At 35.6% G+C, this 20,136-nt stretch overlaps 3 protein-coding genes and 1 long non-coding RNA gene across 8 annotated transcripts; 2 read left to right on the plus strand and 2 right to left on the minus strand.

Annotated features, from left to right (window-relative positions):
- Nucleotides 1–1,524: 1,524 nt before the first annotated feature.
- On the minus strand, nt 1,525–8,100 carry LOC129320679 (RNA pseudouridine synthase 7). 5 transcript variants are annotated; one of them, XM_054966231.1, is made up of 12 exons: nt 7,894–8,100; nt 7,732–7,775; nt 7,555–7,632; nt 7,156–7,256; nt 6,989–7,085; nt 6,175–6,214; nt 5,847–5,929; nt 5,387–5,452; nt 3,961–4,017; nt 3,368–3,478; nt 2,454–2,692; nt 1,525–1,835 (listed from the first exon to the last, which is right to left on the minus strand). In XM_054966231.1, exons 1-12 carry the CDS (start codon nt 7,982–7,984, stop codon nt 1,733–1,735), a joined length of 1,110 nt encoding a protein of 369 aa, XP_054822206.1. In that variant the 5' UTR covers nt 7,985–8,100; the 3' UTR covers nt 1,525–1,732. The 5 variants fall into 5 exon arrangements, with proteins under 5 accessions (XP_054822206.1, XP_054822203.1, XP_054822207.1 ...); XM_054966228.1 differs by having other exon boundaries at nt 6,136–6,214; nt 7,894–8,097; XM_054966232.1 differs by having other exon boundaries at nt 6,989–7,076; nt 7,894–8,094.
- Nucleotides 8,101–8,152: 52 nt separating this feature from the next.
- On the plus strand, nt 8,153–11,609 carry LOC129320681 (membrane-anchored ubiquitin-fold protein 3-like). The gene is given in 5 exon segments (XM_054966235.1): nt 8,153–8,310; nt 8,444–8,670; nt 10,710–10,820; nt 10,823–10,879; nt 11,307–11,609. Coding segments are annotated over 4 exon segments (354 nt in total). The 5' UTR covers nt 8,153–8,310; nt 8,444–8,540; the 3' UTR covers nt 11,363–11,609.
- On the plus strand, nt 8,677–10,633 carry LOC129320682 (uncharacterized). Its single transcript, XR_008595812.1, has 2 exons — nt 8,677–8,963; nt 9,365–10,633. It is a non-coding gene; the product is annotated as an uncharacterized LOC129320682 (long non-coding RNA).
- A 2,877-nt stretch (nt 11,610–14,486) lies between the features above and the next one.
- On the minus strand, nt 14,487–17,401 carry LOC129321000 (protein TAPETUM DETERMINANT 1-like). The gene is given in 5 exon segments (XM_054966720.1): nt 14,487–14,726; nt 14,729–15,031; nt 15,888–15,977; nt 16,152–16,367; nt 17,241–17,401. Coding segments are annotated over 4 exon segments (513 nt in total). The 5' UTR covers nt 16,234–16,367; nt 17,241–17,401; the 3' UTR covers nt 14,487–14,688.
- Nucleotides 17,402–20,136: the final 2,735 nt, after the last annotated feature.

A 20,136-nucleotide genomic window follows, 5' to 3' on the forward strand; every position in this document is an offset into this window, starting at 1 on the left:
GTAATGCATGCAAAAGCAAGAGCTTTTCATTTTGGTGGTTCCGGCGCTGCTTGCTTCAGACGCCCCATGCATGCATTCCTATTACGCTCTGATAAGGATTCATGAGCGATGTAATCCAATCCACCACTTGGCTTGGGAAAGGCTGTGTCCCTTCTCTATATATGTATTATTTTATGTTTTGGTATTTCTCAACTATTGAACCCTGTCTTCTTCCATTGCTTTATCAGTTTTCATGGATCCTCCTTATGTCACATAATCTCTTTTGTTCATTACGTAAGGCTGTGCGTGGCTTTCTTTATACATTTTCACTCAATTTTTTTTCCCCAGAAAAACCAAACGGGAGGCAGATTTATCATTGCATGAGGATTCATTCATTTGAATTTGAGCTTTGTTTTAGACGCACTTAGAATTTCCCCTATAACCATGCTGATTTTTCAGAAATGTTAGACCAAGTTCCTGATAAGCTTTGATTCTGGGCTAGTAAAAAGCAGAAATGGCAAGTCTGAAGTTTACACCAAGTAATTTAAAAAGTTATCTTCATGCCATGAAAAAAATTTAGGGGATAATCCTTTAGATCATTGACTCATAATGCTGATTGTCTTTATATATATTATGCTTTGATAGGATTTAGCAGAGATGGACAATGCCATACCATGTGTGTCTGCACCGATCAACTTTGAGGCGAGCCTAATTTGCTGACCTCATGCTTTAATTCAACAATATCTTCCCTTTTCCACCTTTTTTTTTTTTTTTGTCTCTCTTTCATTTCACTCAAAAAAAAAGAAAAAAGAAAAAAGAATTAACTGATTTTAAACGTCTCCGTCAATTTTGTCATGAAGCGGGGAACCCATCTTATTTTTTAACTTATTCAACCGGTCCAATCATTTTGTGCCACAAATACAATCAGAGATTCATGTTCCTAATTCGTACCGTCGAGGATAGCATATGAGCCCCTACCCGATTCTGTCCATGCGGAAGTCATATTTCATGTTCATGATGATCATTTCAGGCGTCTTTACAAAAATATAAAGTTACATGCACTTTTTCTTTAGCCTAATCACGTCCTCGCCACTTTTATGCCCCACTGCACAAGAGCACTGTAATGGGTTAGGCTTCAAATAAACTCAACGTTTATCCTTGATGACTAGACCCAAAATAAAATCTTTTCTAAAAGAACTTTAACATTAAATTCGTGCTATATGAATTTCTCCCTGACCACTCTTACACATTGAAATAAACATTTGCACCTCAGTTAAAAATCTGATTATGCAGCTCAAGGGTGGTCTTTTTTTTTTTTCCCTTCTGTAGCAAAAATGATAAAATTTCGGTTTTTATTTATCATCATCATCATCATCATTATTATTATTATTTTGCCCTCTTATTTCTAGAGAATAAATAATTCACTGGACATGTTAGTATTCAACAAGGTAACCCCTACCAATTTAGACTCAAACACTCAAGCCATATTTGAAGATGGTCAAGGCTCCGGAGTCCCGCCATATGCATCGACGTGCCTTGATAAGATTTGCTTCCCAGGTTTGCAAATTATATTGACAAAGGCGAAGAGATCACATTTAAGAAATCATACATATGAAATCGGAAAATATGTGGTCTAACAAAAAGGACTTATTCCAAACTCCTAAAAGAATCACGATAATAATATGTGAGGTATAATTATAAGGGGGGGTCTCCCCAAAGCAAAAAAGTGAAAATTGAAACAAAAATTGACTGATCAGCTAAGCTTAGCCCAATCAGGATAAGGGCATTCATACGTCCATCCAGGTCCAGCGTACCGAAAACAATGTAGCCATAGACCTTCTTCAAGGCCATCGTATCTGCAATTCATAACCACACGGGACAGTCACAATAAAATCATCAATCACAAGATGATGTTACTGAAAGGTTGTTATCATAAAATGTATTGCATAAAAACGTGCATACTTTAACCAATCGTAACATGGTGATAAATATAATTCCACCAAACAGACAAGTTATTGAATCATCAGCGGCATCATCAACATCATCAAAAGCATTTTTGCAACAAAACTGAGAACACGAAATAACACAGTTGAACAACTTTCTGCAAGTCTAAGCATGTAAAAGTCGAGAAATTGAGTTCAAGACATCCTGAAATTGCAGAAGTTTCGCTTTCACCATGCTAGATACACAGTGAAATATTAATCTCATCCAGGTCTAAAAGTTTTTGGAGCGTTTCATCATGGTATCATGATTTGATTATGACAAGCGCATTTTAACCAGCCAAAAAGTCTGAGAACCAGCTTAAGAACGATGCTCATACTTTTGCAACTTGGCCCCAAAAATAAAAAAAAAATCACTACTGGACATATACTCTTTCTTTTCATTAGAAGACAGCCATGCATTTTTGTTTTTTGGCAATTCAATTTTAAGATATTTTTCATTACATTATACGACAAAGAAGTTTGAGTTTGTACCCTTTGGGAGCCAGATTTGGACAGTTTGTACACATGGGATCAATGCTAAAATCATCATTGGAGTCGCCTTCACTTTTGTGGAGCACTTCTTCATCAAAACTTGGTCTCAGGGAAGCATCTGACACAAGCGCAGATCTATCAGCACTTGACCCTTTACTAGACCAATCAACAGTCTCTGCGGAGAGGTACAGCACGTCATTGGCTATTGGATGTCCCAAATACTGTAAATGAACACGTATCTGCACCAGAGGTTGAGTATTTAAGAGTGAGAGTGAGAGAGAGGGGGGGGTAACTTCATTAGCAACTATAACTAGAATGGTAAAAAGGGGTGCAGGACAGCTTTGGATATTATGGTGGACTCGAAGCATTAAATTCCTTGTGTCATTTTTATGCCATTTTCTTTGCTGCATCTCCTTCTTCCCTTTTTTTGGACATAGTCCTGCATCTCTTTCAACCAGTTTTATGAATTGACGATAGACAACCAAGTACCAACATGTTATCTAAAACTAAAAGGTAAAGAGATGCTGCTTGTGCCTACAGAGACAGCAGAGTGCATCAGCCAACATCTGAATGTGAGAAACACATTACTGGCGAGTCACATGTCACGATGAAAAGACCACATGAGATATACCATCCATGTAAAGGCAGAAGCTTAAAGCTAGCATATATCAGAAAGGTAATGGAGGCTAAGACTGGAGATGCAAGAGAGTAAAGACACAAAAAAAGAGACTATAATAACATACAGCTCTTACTTGAGAGGAAGAAGAGGGAAAATACTAGCTAAATGGAATTAATAATGTAAGGATTAATCGTCTTCACTTGAGGCAAAAGAGGGAAAAATACTAATTAAATGGAATTAATAACAAAACGCAATGTGGAGTACCATTGGCCAACTTTGGCCTGCAAGCTCTTACTTGATGAGTTCGGCCAGTGATTGGCTTACATAAAACAATGCTATAGGTTCCATTTGAGCTGATCCGAGTGAATTTTGTACAGGCAGTCTTTCCCTTTGCAGAGTCTTTGACCTGAAAAAATGAAGATATTTTTTTTAGTCAGAATTGTAATTTTAGATCAACTCCTAGTCCCTCCACCTTTATTCGTCAAGGGCAGAATACATCAACTTTATTTTTCTTCCAACAATTGCTATAATTGCTCAAATTTAAGCATCTTTATAATAATGGCTTAAATTCTTATTCTGGAGCACATATCATAAATCAAGACATTGTTAGTACTATGGTTCAATTTAAGTACCAAAACGTGCCAGAATTTTAGTTCAACACAGAATAGATTACTAGAAGAAAAGAACTTACTCCACCACTGTCCCTTAAAATAGCTCGTATTTGTTACATTTATGGGAAACACATTGGAAGACCAAGAATTTATGAATTAACCAGAAAGGCCTTTCCACCATTACAAGTTCATGTTGTCTGTACTCTTTGGTATTGAAGTTTTATCAAATTATAAATTTCATTTCTCTAATAGTAAACCTTAGAACCAAACGCCTCACCTCTGCTGTGCTTCTTCCTTCTCGAGCATTATAGTTTATATTGGCATCAACAACTTGCTGAAGATGAATGTTAAACGGAAAATGTTAAATGGGAAGGCAAGTGTCGCAATGTTGACTGACAGAATAACACTTAACTATTTATAGCTATAGTTTATTTTACAAATGTGGCCTCACCGGGATAGCATATTGAGTTACCTGTCTCATACAAAAGAATCAGTTAAAGATGATATTCATAATTTCTATTTTTAAGAATAGTTAATGCTTTTAAATGAAACCTCCCTTAAAAAAAAATTTAAAAAAAAATTCCTACAGTTTTTCCACGTTGCCAATCTTGTAATCAATAACTTTCACAGTGCACCAAAGGAGCAAAAAGAAGAAGAGCAATCACACAGTCCTTTCCAATGTGACAGATGAACACCTTTCCCAGCAACACCCTTTTTTCCTCATCAAAACAAATCATGTTACTTGCACCCATCTGCAATAACCCTTTCTTAGTCTAAATTGCCCTCACTGACCCCATAAACAGCACAAATAAAGCCTCTCATTGATAGGTGATTTGCACAACCCATCTCTGAGTTTCTATCTCCAGACTCAGAACCAGACATCCATTGAGAATCTCAGCTAATCAATGAAGATGATAAACAAGAGTCAAAAGGATCAAATATAGTGCCCAATATCTGCTTCAATTTTATCAGAAACATCAGACTCGTTTATGAATGATGTGTGTTTCCATCGGCAATAGTACAAGGCAGTTTCCACCATGCTTACAAAACAATTACAACCAAAAATTAGGATTAGAAAACCACATAGCATATAAATAGCACATTCTTATGAATAGGTATCCACAAAAAAGAACGAATCATGATATACTGAGATCAAGTCACTAGGTTTCAGCCACTTGAGGTGTTATTGAACAATTACGAGCAGAAAGAGCAACTTGTCCCATAACTTCTAAGCTGCTATGAAAACAACTTCTTTCACAGTTTATTTCACCAAAGTTGTTTTAGAAATACCTTCATCCACACAAATTTCATTATAATTTTTTCCATGGTGGCAATATTGTACAAAATTAGCCTATTTATATCTCAGATATGCCAACTTTCTCTTCGCAGCTCTACCCTCTGCAAAATTTTTCCCTAATTGTGAATACATTTAACAATTCAAACTAAAAGCTGACAGACTAAACAGAAATAATAACGTTTTGGATTATGGAGAAATTCCGAAAACGTTAAGAAAATCTCAAGGATGGTCCAGAAACGGGATGATATATGCATAAACAAATAAGGCTGAAGGTACAAGCAGCAACCAAAAAAAAAAAGGTTGAATGTGATATCTTACATCATATGCTTGCAGGGTTTACCTCATGAACATAACACAAAGTACAGTCTTATATAACTCAAATTATCAAGCTCAAATATATGAATACCTCATCCTCTGGAAATTCACCAACTACTTTTGCGATATATTGTTTCTGGACTAAATTAGCTTCAATCTGTAACAAGTGATAACCACTGTCAATATTTAAATTTACTGAAAGAAAAGTAATGTTCTAATTCTGTGTGCAAAAATATAAATAAATTAAACATCATAGATCTCTATCATTTCAGTTTGATGGCGTGACACAGAAATTGAACATTCCGTGCACACATGACAGCCAATATCTTAATTTAGTAAATGTGCATTATTCAAAACCATTCTTCCATCACAAATACAGCTCAAAACTCAGAAGCCTTAGTCACAACCAACAAGAGTCAACATCACTGTTTATTCTCTATTATCCTGTTTTTTTTTTTTTAAGACAAATCACATGACGTTAGCCAGCTCAAAGGGCAAAAGAAAATGAATCAACTATTACAATTTTAATGTAAGATACAATAAAGATTCACCTGTTGCCTGAACAAATCAGCTTTTGGAGCATTTCTGGCCAAAATGAGAAGTCCTGAGACAAGACGATCCAGTCGATGAACCGCTGACATAGTCATGTCAAGGAAGATGCAAACACAAATTTGAAAAACTCTAAAGGATAAGAGTATGCAAATAAACTAAGTTCAAGAAGAAGATTCTTTCAATAATAAATTGCTTTCTATGTACCACAAAAAATTACTTTCTAAAGACACTGTGTGTGTGTGTGTGTGTGATTAAAATTAGACATTTTATTTCTAAAAATTTGGATACGAAATAGAGGTGCCAACCCATGCTCTGCTTGAAGGATACCAACAACAGTGTTCTTACGATATTGACCACAAGGATGGACCTATGTCACAGCTAAAATTGACAGTTTTAGCATGTATAAAACACAGTATATCAAGAAGCATATAGCTTCAATTAGGTAACTAACAAGAAATCCGTGCAGGATTTGAGGCTTCTTTTTGTAAAGGCAAGAAAAAAAAACTGACACGAAGGCTTTGTCTTGCTATTGAGATTGAACTAGATGATTGGAAACAAATAACAGGAATATCAATTTGAGTCCTCTGTGGATATGTTAATAGCTAAAAACTCAATGCAATGAATTATGAATATTCTAGAAGCAAGAACTTTTGGCATGTGCGTAATATACATGGACATGTATCCATCTTCCCAAGACATTAAAAAAGTTCAGTATAAGCTAATCTTTATGTACCTTTCATAATAAAGGGAACCATAGTTAACAGAAGAATTAACTAATTGCAGCAACACTTTCACATAATTGCAAAAGGATTCTGATACAGTAACTTATGATGTAAATATAGTGATGAAACAATATGACTGGCAAAATTTCAGTGCACCAAGCAGAAGTTATGGAGCAATTGCAAGTGAGAGGGGAAAGCCAAAAGATAAAGAAAACTGAGGTATATATTGCATTTGAAGAGACATTAAAAACAATGAATGGCAACAATGTTTGATTCCTTTTCTGTCCTATTAGCTAGTGCTCGGTGGTCAATCAGGGAAGAAAAAAGGATAATACTCCTTCTTTCCAGCTATATATCACATAAAATATATTTTTTTGGCCAAAAGAAAATGGGCGTGCCAATAGTCACTGCTTACGTACAGGGATAGATGCTGGCTTACAAACTGTCACCACATCTGGTTCTTTTTGAAGAACAGGAACACCCCAAGCCATCACAGGCGGTTCATGCCTACAACCTCTACAATATCAGTTTCAATTCCAATCACTATCATTTCCTTTTAAACAGAGCATCAAGTGGAGGGGGGAACCTGTGTAAGAAATGGCTGATCTTTTGAGATGGTTTAACAATGTATGATACTGGCACCATCTCACCATCAACTTGTATCCGTCCACATCCCACTGCATTAACCTACAATGTTCAACATGAAAGTCAAAAAACTTATATTCTGGCTTAACTTACTCATTGAGCTAAACCTAATAAGATTCAATCAAATTTTCCTACTTGAACATGCGGGTAGATTTTCTCAGGTTTTCGACCAATCAGATTATGTATCCGTCAACTAACGAACGTATAAAAAGTATCACTCAAAAGAAATTTGCAATTAGCCTTTAGAAACACACAACAGTTAAGCTCAATGAATAGCTGCTTGCATATTAGAGCATGGAGACTCATTTTAAAATAAAATAAAAGCATGCTTGTTTCTTACATAATATTCATAAGGTCGACCCTTAAACTCTTCAGCAAATAAATCTACAATCGTTTTTCCTGCCCACCGATTTTTCACCTGCTCTCAAGCAATCAAATTTAATCAGGGTTTACGCGATATTTACTGCACCAACTGAGTGAAGCCAAAAATAGCAGAAAGGTACATAGAAGAACTAACGTGAGCAATAAATTCGAAGTAGTATGGTCTAACATGCCTTCTTCCTGCAAATTCATAAAGACAAAGGAAAATAAAATCGAACATTATCTTTCTCGTAAACAAGCTAAGCCTTGACAGTTTTTTCCTTATCAATCCTTGGAACTACAACGATAACGATAATACCGTTTCGAAAGATATAGTCTCGTGGTTCTGGGGGATTCGCTGGGGTTTGCCACACTAGATCCATGACTTCGCCTGCTCTCTTCCTCTTCATCTTTTCTGTTATGAACTGTATTTCTCAGGCTCGAACGGAGCGAGGGGGAAGCATCGGAACGTAATGCCAACGACAACGTAAGCGACGTCGTTGCAATGACTCCATCTCTACGGCTATGGCCAAGAAAATAAAGGCGTCGTTTTGGCGAGGATATTAAACTGTGTCGTTTTGATTTGGTTCGGTTTCCCGTTCATATACGTGAGGACTTTTGCTTTGTCTTCTTCAGTTCAACGGTTTAAGCAACTCCACAACAGCACACACCCCGATTTCTCATCAAAAGTCAAAATCCTCAATTGAAAGGAAAAAATCCGGTGAAACTGTTAAAGGTACCGTTCAAATTCTAGCAATTTTCGTCTTGATTTCTCTGAGTTATTGATATTAAAACACTGCTTGATCCAATTATAGATCTTTGAATATATTATCTTTTGTCAAAGTAAAACCACTTCGATTGAATTTTAGGAATTCGGGGGTGAGATTGATAAGCACAAGCTATAGATCAAAGAGCTGTGACATACTTGTCTGTGATCGGTGGGTACAATTGAAGAAGTCAATTCAAATGCCTGAAGAGGATTTGGTTGACATAAAGTTCAGGTTGTACGATGGGTCCGATATGGGACCTTTCAGCTACTCATCGGCCGCCACGGTCGATATGCTCAAGCAAAGGGTTGTGTCCGATTGGCCCAAAGGTCAGTGTCAGTTTAGCTCTTGCAAATTTGTTGTTAGTATGTTATGTTCTTTGGAATAGGATTGATCATTATTTTGTTTTATATGATATTTGCAATTCAACAGGTCTTGGTAGTAGCAATTTTAGAGTCCTAAGCGCTGTGTATATAACGAGAATTTTTAGGTAGTGTGAAATGTCACGAACTGGCTGTTGGGTGATATCATATTGACTACGTAATTTTCAGTCAGACACATTCCATCACCTGCTTAGGCATATTAAGTCCAATGAGACTTGGGGAGTCTAATTGAAACCTACGTACGTATCACATCCTTTTTTCAGTTCGTTTTTGGTATTAAGAAATTCCACCATAAGGTCACCAGGAATGAAGTTTGGGGGTTCTAGGAGATCTGTTTTAACTTTTTTATGCTAGAAAGTGTATTCATAACTATCAATGAAATGATGACGTGAAGGAAATCGGAGTAGGTCAAGTCCGACTTGTATTATTACAGTAAAGCCAGTGTTTGGGGAATGGACTTATGAATGCATACTAGATTAAGGATTATATTACTGTTGCTGACATAATAACCATTATTATTATCAAAGTTGCAGAAAGCTTTCATTTTCTTTTGTCATTTATCTCTTATCCGTTGATGTGGGTTGATTAGGGTGTGAAGATTAAGGATACAAGCATTTCATCTCATTTCTTATTCACACAGGCATGCAGCTACTGGTTTTGCCTGAAAGGCTCAAACACATCTTATAAAGAGCAATATTAAGGACATGAATATCAGTTCATATTTGAAAATTAGTATCACCTGGTTTCATCTCTAACGCTCATGAATATGAGCTGACAGGCTCTGATTTTTGAACTTTACAAGTTATACGTGTGAGTTAGATCTCTTTCTTTGATTCCCTTTTTATAACTATAACACAAATGTTTTTTCCCCTCTTTTTTAAATTTATTCTATGAATTTCCCTCTTATTTTCTGTGTCAACTTTGTTCTAAAATAATAAAATAAGTGAGAGATTGCTTGGATGTTTAAAAGGAATTAGAGCCGATTATTTTCGGAGTAGAGCATTTTGAAACAGGGTATTCAAAGGAAAAAGGTGCCCTCGAGGTGCTAGACTTGTAAACCTTAGGCAAGAAGTGCTAGAAAGGCGCTTGCCTAGGTGAATCAAGGCAATAAATTAGATAACAAAATGACATTTAAACCAATACATACATGTGTGTGTGTAATTTGAAATAATTATGATGTTGACTCGTCGTCCACTTTTCCTAGCAAACTGGAAGTGGGACTGAACATGGTTCTTCATACAAAACATGAAAGTCAAACGTTATCTTAAATGATGTTTTAAAGTGAGATTTACTACACCCTGTTATAAAATGCTAGAGTCTGGACTGGAGTATTCCAGGTGTGTTCCCTGATTTATGCTCTTGATATGCTTAAAGTTTGTACGGGCTTGATGCACTTGAAGGTCTATGATCTTAGACATCAATATATCAATATACTAGTTTTGCATTAGATAAATGAACATTTCATCTGAACCTCTTAGCCAAACTCTTTGCCAGGACATATTTCCTTTAAAAGGCACTCCCTCACTAAATTTGTGTTGGAGTTGATTGCTTGTTAGGGTCACTCCTTTACTTTCATGCATTCACAGTGAGGTTCCTAGAAGACTCCTTTTTCTGTGCTAACTCGAAGGAATGAAAGGGCATTCCCGTTGTATGCTTTTTATGTACTTAGACGTCATAAGATGAAATTGAACATGCTTATCGTCTTATTTACATGACTTGGACTGTGAACTACTGAATATTAATGTCTTTGGTGGTTAATAACTCACTAACAGTATTCAAGGTTCTAGTGATTTAATCAACTATTTACGACTATTGTTACTGCAGATCCTTTGAGTTGTAATCTTATGACTGATCAAATCGGGTGCATCATTGGTTGTCTCAAGGCACCTTGTGGAATACATTCAAATGTTGTTCTTTTCTTCTGCTAGTTTCTTTCTTTTCTGCTGTTCTTTCATGTGATTCTTTTAAATTTTCCCCTACTGTAGGTAAAACAGTCGTTCCAAAGGCAGCAAATGAAGTAAAACTGATTAATTCTGGTAAAATCTTGGAAAACAACAAAACTGTTGGTCATTGTAAAGTACCATTTGGTGATGCTGCAGGGGAGTTATAATAATGCATGTTGCTGTACAGCCTTCTCTATCAAAATCTAAAGCTGGTAATTTTGTGCTGACTTCTTCATATGAAGATTACTACTCTTTTAATGGCTTTGAATTTTGACTCCCTATCTAATTTCAAGGTTATCACTGTTGTATATTTCATGGTTTCAAATTTAACTGGAGCTCAATCGAGAACCAATCTTGTTGCATGCTGGCAGTTGGATCTGCTTTGCTGATATCATTGTACTCCAGCAGTTTCATTTCCGTTATTGATGCAACCATTGATTTATTTTTCCTGTCAAAGGGTAATGCGATAAAAGTGCCAAGGGCGATTCTGTAGTTAGGGGGGATCTTGCACCCAATAGATAATCATGAACTACTATAAAAATTGTGGATATTTTTCCTTTTCAATTAGCCCTTCTGCGCTTGAGTAAGAAGGTTTAGACACTTTCGGTTTGACATTTGCATTCCTATTTTCCCGAACAGAGAAGAAGATTGATGATTCACCCAAGAAAGTCATGTGCTCTTGTTCGATATTGTGAAGGCAGCTCCTTAAGTTGGAGGTGCTCATCTATAGACCATCAGTTAGCCGTAAACTACAGGAATCATTGTCTGGAGCCCAAGCCATTTTTACTTTCAGCATTCATGTGTAAAAGTCTACGTGCAGTTATATATGTATGTATGTATGTATGTATTCAAAGAAAACGTTTGTGTTGATGTTGACTTCCAAAAAGTGCATTCTTTTTTATTACAAGTTTTAAAGAGTTAATAGTGGCCAATTGATTTTCATCTATGTGCATCACGTTATTAGGTTTTTTTTTTCCCCTAATGATTTGTGTGATATGATTTTCCTCATGAATGCAAGGCTGGTATTTTTTCTTTTTTTTTTTATGCTTCATCAATGGGCAGGACCGTGAATTACTTTTTGGTCAACTTATTAGTGATTTGATTCCTCAAAGATGACTATTCTCAATTTAGACTTTTTAATGTAAAAAAACCTTAGGTTTTTAATTATGGTTCCTTTATTAGATAAATTTCCTCTAATAATCAACATCAAGTAAAACAGTATCAGTATCGTATTCCTTTCATTTCAAATTATGAAATACTTTTAGATAAAATTTTACATACTAATAAATTTTATTAAATGTATTTAATAACCTTATCTTTTTAAAAAAAATATAAAATTTTAAAATACTCATTATTTAATACATTGAAAAGAAAATGGATAAAAATTTATTATAGAAAGAGAAGGGGTAATATTGAAATTGATGCATTTAATGAGACCTTAATCTACTCAAAGTATCATATATATATTGTGAGACAAAAAAAATCTTTCAAAAGTGCCATATAATTTAAAATGGAAGGAGTATTACCATTGCATAGTCAACAATATCTTGGGTTGTGTATTTAAAAAAAAATTCCAACCTCTTTTTCATGTACCTCATTAATACTCTCCCTTTGTCTAAAATTATAAGATAAAATTGGAGGAATATTGTTGTCCCAAAAAATAAAACAATTTAAAAAATAAAGTTTTATTAATAATACTTCTTTAATATTACTCTTCAATTGAAATGACATTGTAATATACTCTTTTTGATATTATTTATAAGTGACTTCCAGCATGTTTCATCAGAACTAAGGAAAATTTTAAATCTTATTAACTTTATCTTAAAATTTTATAAATTTTCACCTTTAATCCTAATAAATATTCTTAAATTTCATATTGGTGTTTGTATTTAAAGCATTTAATAAGGGCAAGAATGTAAAAAAAAGTATTGAAAATTGATGAGTGCCCTATAAATATGATCGAGTTTTTTCTTTTCTCTTTACCCTATAAATATGACCAAAAAAAGTAATAATTAAGTGTATAGGGATATTTTTAAAAATTTATAATTTTATTTTGAAAAGTAAATATGTAAAGTGTCATTATTGTATTTTATTAATATGAGTAATCTTTTCTAATGTTATTGAGGCAGGGGAAAGTACTTGTATAATTTTTTTAATTTTTTAAATATTTAAATTATACATATATTTTAGAACAGTGTAACTATCACGTATTAAAGCTAGCTTAGGTGGCTGGAGCTAAGTGAGGTATGACATGGGTAGAAGTTAAGGCTCAAATTCTCACATTCTCACAACATATAAAAAAAAGGTAAAAGTTAAATATAAAAAAAAATTACAATTTTAAGATAAAATGAAGCTATTCCCCCCCCCCTTTCTTTTTTATCTTGTCTTGGCTCTTTAAATGACGAGGCCTGGCTGGGGTGGAGTCCCTTTCAATTAAAACCTCAGGTTAACATCACCTTACCCGAAGTTTGAGGAATGTGCATTTAATTTTGAAGAAAGTTTCGAGATTAGCAGAGGAGGCTGCCGAGGCCGTGAGCCCATGACCTACTCTGATTTTTGCAAGGGAGTTTATTAGTAAATTAATCTTAACCTTTAAAATGAGAGCGTGACGTGACAACTAAAATTAAATTAATAATATACGTAGCATGATGTAATTCGGACTTGCTGAACTCTTCCAACATTATATTACATATTTCTCCCTGCTGCCAGCAATGAAATTATCCCACCTTCACCCTCCCCGTTCCTGTAAAGCCATTGACTTGGATACACTTTATGAAAATTAAATTAATCATTTTTGAGAGCAGTCCACTTTTTCATTCCAAATAAACCCGTGAGCATGACGCTGATTTTTTTTTCCCCTTCCCAAGCTTTGATTTTATGGTCCATATGTCATTGTGCGGGATGGAGATCGCCATCACTCCACATCATGCTCTATCTCCAACATGGCAACATCTACATCATCATGTTTCTCGGCATTTTCAAATTTCCCAGCCCCGCCCATTCAGGTCCCCTTTTTTCTTCTTCGGGAACCATGAAGGGATATCGCCGTTTTTATCTTTATTTTTAACAAAGGCTTCAACCTCCCTTGATAGGTTCATTCATCTAATTGTTTAATTGATAGTATTTTCTCAAATTTTAATGGTAAACATTTTTATACAACGGTTATAAACGACCAAATTACAAATACACGGTAAGAACCTAATTTAACTAAAAAATAGCAAAAGATGAAGAATGCATCTTAACATGATTTGATGGACAAGTTTAAAATACATGAACTCTGAACCACCTGAAGATTTCAATTCCCACCCACTCAGATATTTCATCAATATTTAATTGTATAACGTCACGGCGTAATTATGATTGCCAATAAGATTAACTTGATGGAATCTAATAATTAACAGACAGAATCATGGTCTTAATTTAACAAATCATTTATCTGAACGAGACATCCAAAACAAGGCATGATGAGTTGTGATAACCACCCACTCTCCCCAAACCAAAGTGGCCCGAAAAAGACAGAGTTCCTAATTATATACCATCACACCATCATGAATGAAATTAGTAACATTTTTCATTTCGGTGATGAAAATCACAAAACATTTTCTTTTGATGCCCAGCCAAAGGGCGCTCAATAGTTCATGAATGCGTATGGGTGGAAAAGAGTTGGTTTACTATATAAACGTTATGTGGAGCGGCCATGAATTTTTGCTGACGGCAAAAACTTAATGCTGGTACAGTTCTATATTAATGAAGGTACACGATAGCCAAAAGAATAAGATGCCAAAAGGAACAGAAATAGGCAAACAGGTCAAACTGTTAGGTCTGAAACTTATCACTTCACCTAGTCGCTATCAAAAACAATTTTAAGCATTCCTCTAATCACAGTTCAAAGCTCACACAGCCTGCACATGAAAAGCAATATGGCATATACCTATACCTATATATACATGTCAAAAATTTGTGCCCAAAAAACAAAAACTAAACGAAAATGACAATGGCCTCTATTATTTCGGAGGGGTCATCATGCGCAGACCACAGAAGAAACTGAGAGAGGATAAGGTAGGTATTGGCATATTGAAAGGAGATGGTACCGCCATTCTTGAGGGCCTTCCCATCATTAACGAGGCAGTCATTGTAGTGAAGGCGCTTGAACACCTTTGGGTTGATGAGGCGAGCAGAGCTGAACCAGCCACAGTGCAGGTGAATACCAGCAATTTTGCAACCACCAACGCAAAGATTCATGATCTCAACGGTGTAGGTGGGAATGCCACTGGGAAGAGGTGCTGTGGGACCTTGGTGTATTACAATATCAGCCTTGCTGCATTTGTCGCCCCAAATTCGGTTCGGCTCCGCCGTAGCAGTGGCTGCAGCATAAAGCAGGTCAACGAATGGAGGGAAAGAAAGAGGAACTTTGAAAAAGGTAAAATGGGGCAGTAAATGATTATGCTACAAAAGTTGCACTGCTAAACAGCACATCCATATTACGCATTACATACAGGGGCTAATCAGGAAGTCATATAACGACAAAACACTACTATTGAGGCCATGTATCAAAATGGAAACAAAGCAAACTAACAACTCAAAAAGCAGGCCCCTCGCTTTCGAATTTCTTTGAAGTCGGAATTCTGCTTTTTTCTGTTACTTTCCAGTGAAGTAAAAAAAAAAAAAATCAAAAGCCCTGTCACGACTAGCTGCTTAGCTGAAAAGAAATACAAATAAACCAGGAGTGCATCCTCATAATTTAGCCGAACACTTCCCCGAGTACTAATCAGTACACTTGATGTAATTAACATCTAATGTCTAATCAAACGCATAAATGCATAACCATAGAAACAAGCCGTCCCCAATGGAAGACTTTTTTTATGGTCGTCATGCCCAGAACCCAATGGAAGATAAAAGCAAGCATTTGGCCTCCCTTTAATAAAATCCCAGAGTGAAGCTTTGGCGTGACGACGTAATCGTACGTATCAGACAGTATGGTGTCGGACAGGCCGAGGCGTCATTTTCTAGAACCAAATTCCAAATGTCTCCGCTGATACATGATCCATTCGTAACGCCTCATCTCAACTATTTCAGGATGGAATAATCGAAAAGGCGAAAATGTAAAACCCATTCACTCACCCATATCAATCCATCTTTGTAATCTTGGAAATTCAACAGAGCCCTTATAAATGATGAATAGAAATAAACAAAATCAATAAAATTGCATGTATAAATTACCACGATGATGGAGAAGCTTGCGATGAGTACAAGAGAGAGTGTTGTTGCCATCTTCCTTGAAACCCATACTACCCGTCAAAGCATCCGTATCTGTGATGGATATCATAATCATAAGAACAATAATTGAAGAAACAAGCAGCTAACACGGATGCCACTCAATAACATCATAAGAATAGTTGCAAAAAAGCAACAACGTTAACCAGGAATCTGTCCAAGGGATAACAGCAGTATGAATCACCGGGAGATTCAGAGGCAGAGACTCACCCGCAAGAAAAGATAGCACTCCAAAGATGAACAAGGACGACGCTAAGAATATAACGATTAATCTGATCGAACACGCTTCCATTAACGATATCAACACAGTAAACGAATCTCGTTCGAAGTCGTTGCTTCCTCACAGGAAAACGCAACGCAGTAGACGGTGAGCGAGACTCGAAACCCTAGAATACCATGGAAGCAAGAGCCAATACTATCACAGATCTGCAGAAAATGACGATATATACAAAGTTCAATTAAAAGACATCACATCATCCGAAAAATGAAGAGATAGAAAAAAAAAAATCAGTCATCGAATCGCCGTCGCTCCTAAAAAGAAAGAGGCTCGAGATTTGACTCGAATTGAACTTGCAGACTGGGAGAGAGTCACTCACGGTCACGGGGCAAAGATGACAGAGAGACCTTAAAGGAAAAGGCGAGGCAACCGCAGGTTGGTGACGGAACTGGCCAAAAATAAAAGCATTCGGGAAGAAGCAGAAGCCAGCTAGCTCCAAAAAAGAACCCACACGATTTATGACACTCGACCAAGTGGCCGTAACAGGAAAATACCCAGGGAGATAACATTCAACTCGGCTCATGCATTTCTCAGGAAAACCGTGTCAAAGGATAATGAAAAATTTCACGAAAATCGAAGGCTAGCTCACGCAGTAGAAAAAACAGTACCGGTGGAGAAGAAGAGTTCCTTGAGAAGCGGGAAAGTTGATTTTTCCCGTGAGAGATAGAAAATGGAGAGGATTATTTTCCGAGAGAATATAGAGAGGGAGAGAGCATGGGAAATGTAAAAGCTAAAAAACCGGAGCTACGAGAGGGCGGAAGCAGGCTGTATACGTGGAAGGAAAAAGGAAGGAAAAGGGTCGCACAAGCGGGATGCATGGCAGAGGCAAAAGGGTGGGTCGAAGCGACAAAGATGGCAGAGACAGAAATGACAGAACACGCAGATTGGTGAAAAAGCCGATACCATTCCGCCATTGCATTAATGAGACGCCAACCTACATCAACTATTGTAGCACTAGGCCTCTGATACTCACTCACAGAGAGAGAGAGAGAGAGAGAGAGAGAGAGAGAGAGAGATCGCACCTTTGAACACGGATGTTACGAGTGCTCGCTCCGGGCAGCAGCAAGCGATGAGAGAAAGAAGATGGAGGAGGAAGGAGGTGAGTGGTGTGGTGGTGGAGGGATGGTTTCTGCTTTATCAGTGTTGGGCGCGTAGAGTTGAGTTCAGGGTCGGGTGATTCATTATGTTCCCTCCAGTAATTGTAACAAACACAAAACTTGACTGAAGTTCCACGTCACATCTTTATTGGCTGGATATTAATTAATTTCACACGATTTTGGTAAATTATGTGCTTAAGTTTTTTATTAAAAATGTCCCAGAAAAATTAAGCAAGCCCCGCGCGCGCGCATATATATAGTACTATAAAATATAATAAAATGTGTGAACCAGATTTTAAAATGAAACGAAAGAATAATTTAAAAGGCATGGTTTTTTTTTTTGCCAAAAAAAAGGCATGGTTTTTTTGGCCAAAAAAAAAAGCATGGTTCAATTATTCAATATGGGTTAATAAGTTTTTGGCCAAAAAAAGTATGGGTTAATAATTTCATATTTTATTAAATATGGAATGTTATTTGATTTTATTAATTATAAGTTTGAATTGACATGATTTGTATTATTTAAGGTAAGTTTCTTAGTATAAGTGTTGACCGGATACCTGTATTTACTATTTTATTTGCTGTAATTATTCTAGAATAATCTTCTATTCGTTCGGACGACTCTCCTCTCTTTGGATATATACTCCGTAATTACAATGAATTCGATAGATAATAAAAACAGGGATCCTGTCCACCTTTATATTAGGAAAATTACATTGAATAATACAAATCACATCAATTCATAATTATGATTAAGAGATTTTTTTTGTTTAAAAAAAATCAAGCATAGACTCATATCACATCCGGCTATACGACTATGTTATTGGCGTAGAAAATACATGATTTAATGGAATAAAATAAGGGTCAGGGGTAGATTTGGATAGGAGAGCAGGGCAAGAACGCACGTGGAGATGTTAAGGCCTTGAGGGGGTGATTGGCATGATCATGGTTCATCATTACATGGCATCCCTCTCAGCTACGTTTAGTGCTTGTAGATCCCCACGCGCTTCTCTCCCGTTTGTCCTTTTCTCTTCCGGAGCACATATCCTGCCTCCCTGGCCTCTGCCAATTTATCCCCCTAATCTCTTTAAAAATTTATATCTTTTTTAAAACAAATTCAATAATTTAATTACCTCTCTTTCATTTTAACCATATGGTTAAAAACAACTCAATCTCCCCTCCCTTGTCTTGGATACTATGTAACAAAGTTTTAAAACCATACTTAACCTTGAATATAGGGCAAATGTGTAGCTGTCATTCTTCTTCCCGGATATACCCTCCTTAATTGCAGTGAGTTACCGGCATGCTTTTAATTTCTTTACAACACGTTACTATTGTCATTAATTTTAATGAAGAGATAAATTGAAAAGTTACACGTTTTTACAAGTTCATTCAAGGTAACAACTACCGCTTTGTCAATTTTTTTAAAACATTAATCATTTAAATTATATAGTTTTAACCCAGTCGTAATTTAATTTTTAAATTTTAATTTATTATAATTCAGTTCTAGCAATTTTTATTCAATTATAATTTAATTCTTAAATTTTGCCTCTCATGACTTAATTCCTATAATTCAAGCCATTTAAATATTTGTCCCTATATTTAAAAATAAAATTATAAAAATTAAAAATATTTTAAACTTTTAATATTTATAAATATTAAAAGGGTTTTTGTGATTTAAATCATTAGTAATACATTTGAACATCATTTTAATCTTCACAATTTTATTTTTTTAAGATTTAGGGATTAATATTTAAATAATTAAAAATATAATGATTGAATTATAAGAGTTAAAATTTAAAAACTGAATTATAACTGAGTTAAAATTTTAAAAATTAAGTTACAATGATTTAAAATTACAGTGAGAGATTGAGTTATAATTAAATAAAAATTATAACAATTAAATGATTAGTTTTTTTAAAGATTTGTGAAATTAGACAATGTTGTCTTATATCAGGAGTAGCAGGAGTATAAACATAACTGGAGGGAGTGCAGTAGATTCATATATACCCACGTGCCTGCTTTCTTTAAATCCTGTGGAAGTCAAAGCTTTAATTGACAAAAGAATGAAGCCAGCAAAAAAAGACGCGAGGGGTTATCATTTGTCTCATATCCATGCATTATATTGTAGAAGAGTTCACGTGGTGATGGACTTTTTACTCATCGAACCAAGGGTTTCTTTCACCAGCTAACATGCAATGCTATTTTTGCATTTCTACTGGTATTGTTGTGAGAAATATCTCAATCACGAATGATGATATCTTCTAGTGTTCTGAGAGCCTGGGCGATTCCCAATGTGGAGATTGGATATGTTATGTATTGCTTCAGCAAAATTGAACAACACTCCAGCCTTCCTATAGCTTTCAGCTAAGCTCGTCTTCACTCGCTGCTTGATTCCTTTCATTTGGCTGTGTATACATGCGCCTACATTTTATTCTTTCCATCAAGTCTCTTAAATCAGTCGCTTCGTTTTTTTATATTCTGTAAATAAATTTTAGCATGATCCCGTCGAACGTGTATTGCATTAAGTTTAAATAATGAGCTACACTGTTCATTATCCGTGGATAATTCGAGTTTTTTAATTTTTGTATCGTGTCTAGTACGAAACAAGTTTTTTTTTTATTATAAAATAGATAGCAAGACTGGTTTCAACCTGATCCACGAGACATGAAACCAGAGGCTAGCCTAAAAAAAGTGTTATCAGCTTACCTTTTACACGCTCTTATACTGTGCATGATTCTCGATCAATAAGTTACATGGTCTGCAATTCACGGAAAGTATGATGGGAAAGAGTATTTAAATTTGATGATAATATTTAATACAG

The sequence above is a fragment of the Prosopis cineraria genome, unplaced genomic scaffold (genome assembly GCF_029017545.1).
Source record: "Prosopis cineraria cultivar Desert tree isolate PC_DT_omini unplaced genomic scaffold, ASM2901754v1 PC9, whole genome shotgun sequence".
In the NCBI taxonomy this organism is placed as follows: domain Eukaryota; kingdom Viridiplantae; phylum Streptophyta; class Magnoliopsida; order Fabales; family Fabaceae; genus Prosopis; species Prosopis cineraria.

Coding starts and splice junctions, on each gene's coding strand:
- LOC129320679 (XM_054966228.1), bottom strand. CDS start 7,984: ATGAAGAGGAAGAGAGCAGGCGAAGTCATGGATCTAGTGTGGCAAACC. Junction 7,776..7,893: donor AGACTATATCTTTCGAAACG/GTATTATCGTTA, acceptor ATGAATTTGCAG/GAAGAAGGCATGTTAGACCA. Junction 4,018..5,386: donor GTGAATTTCCAGAGGATGAG/GTATTCATATAT, acceptor ATTCATCTTCAG/CAAGTTGTTGATGCCAATAT.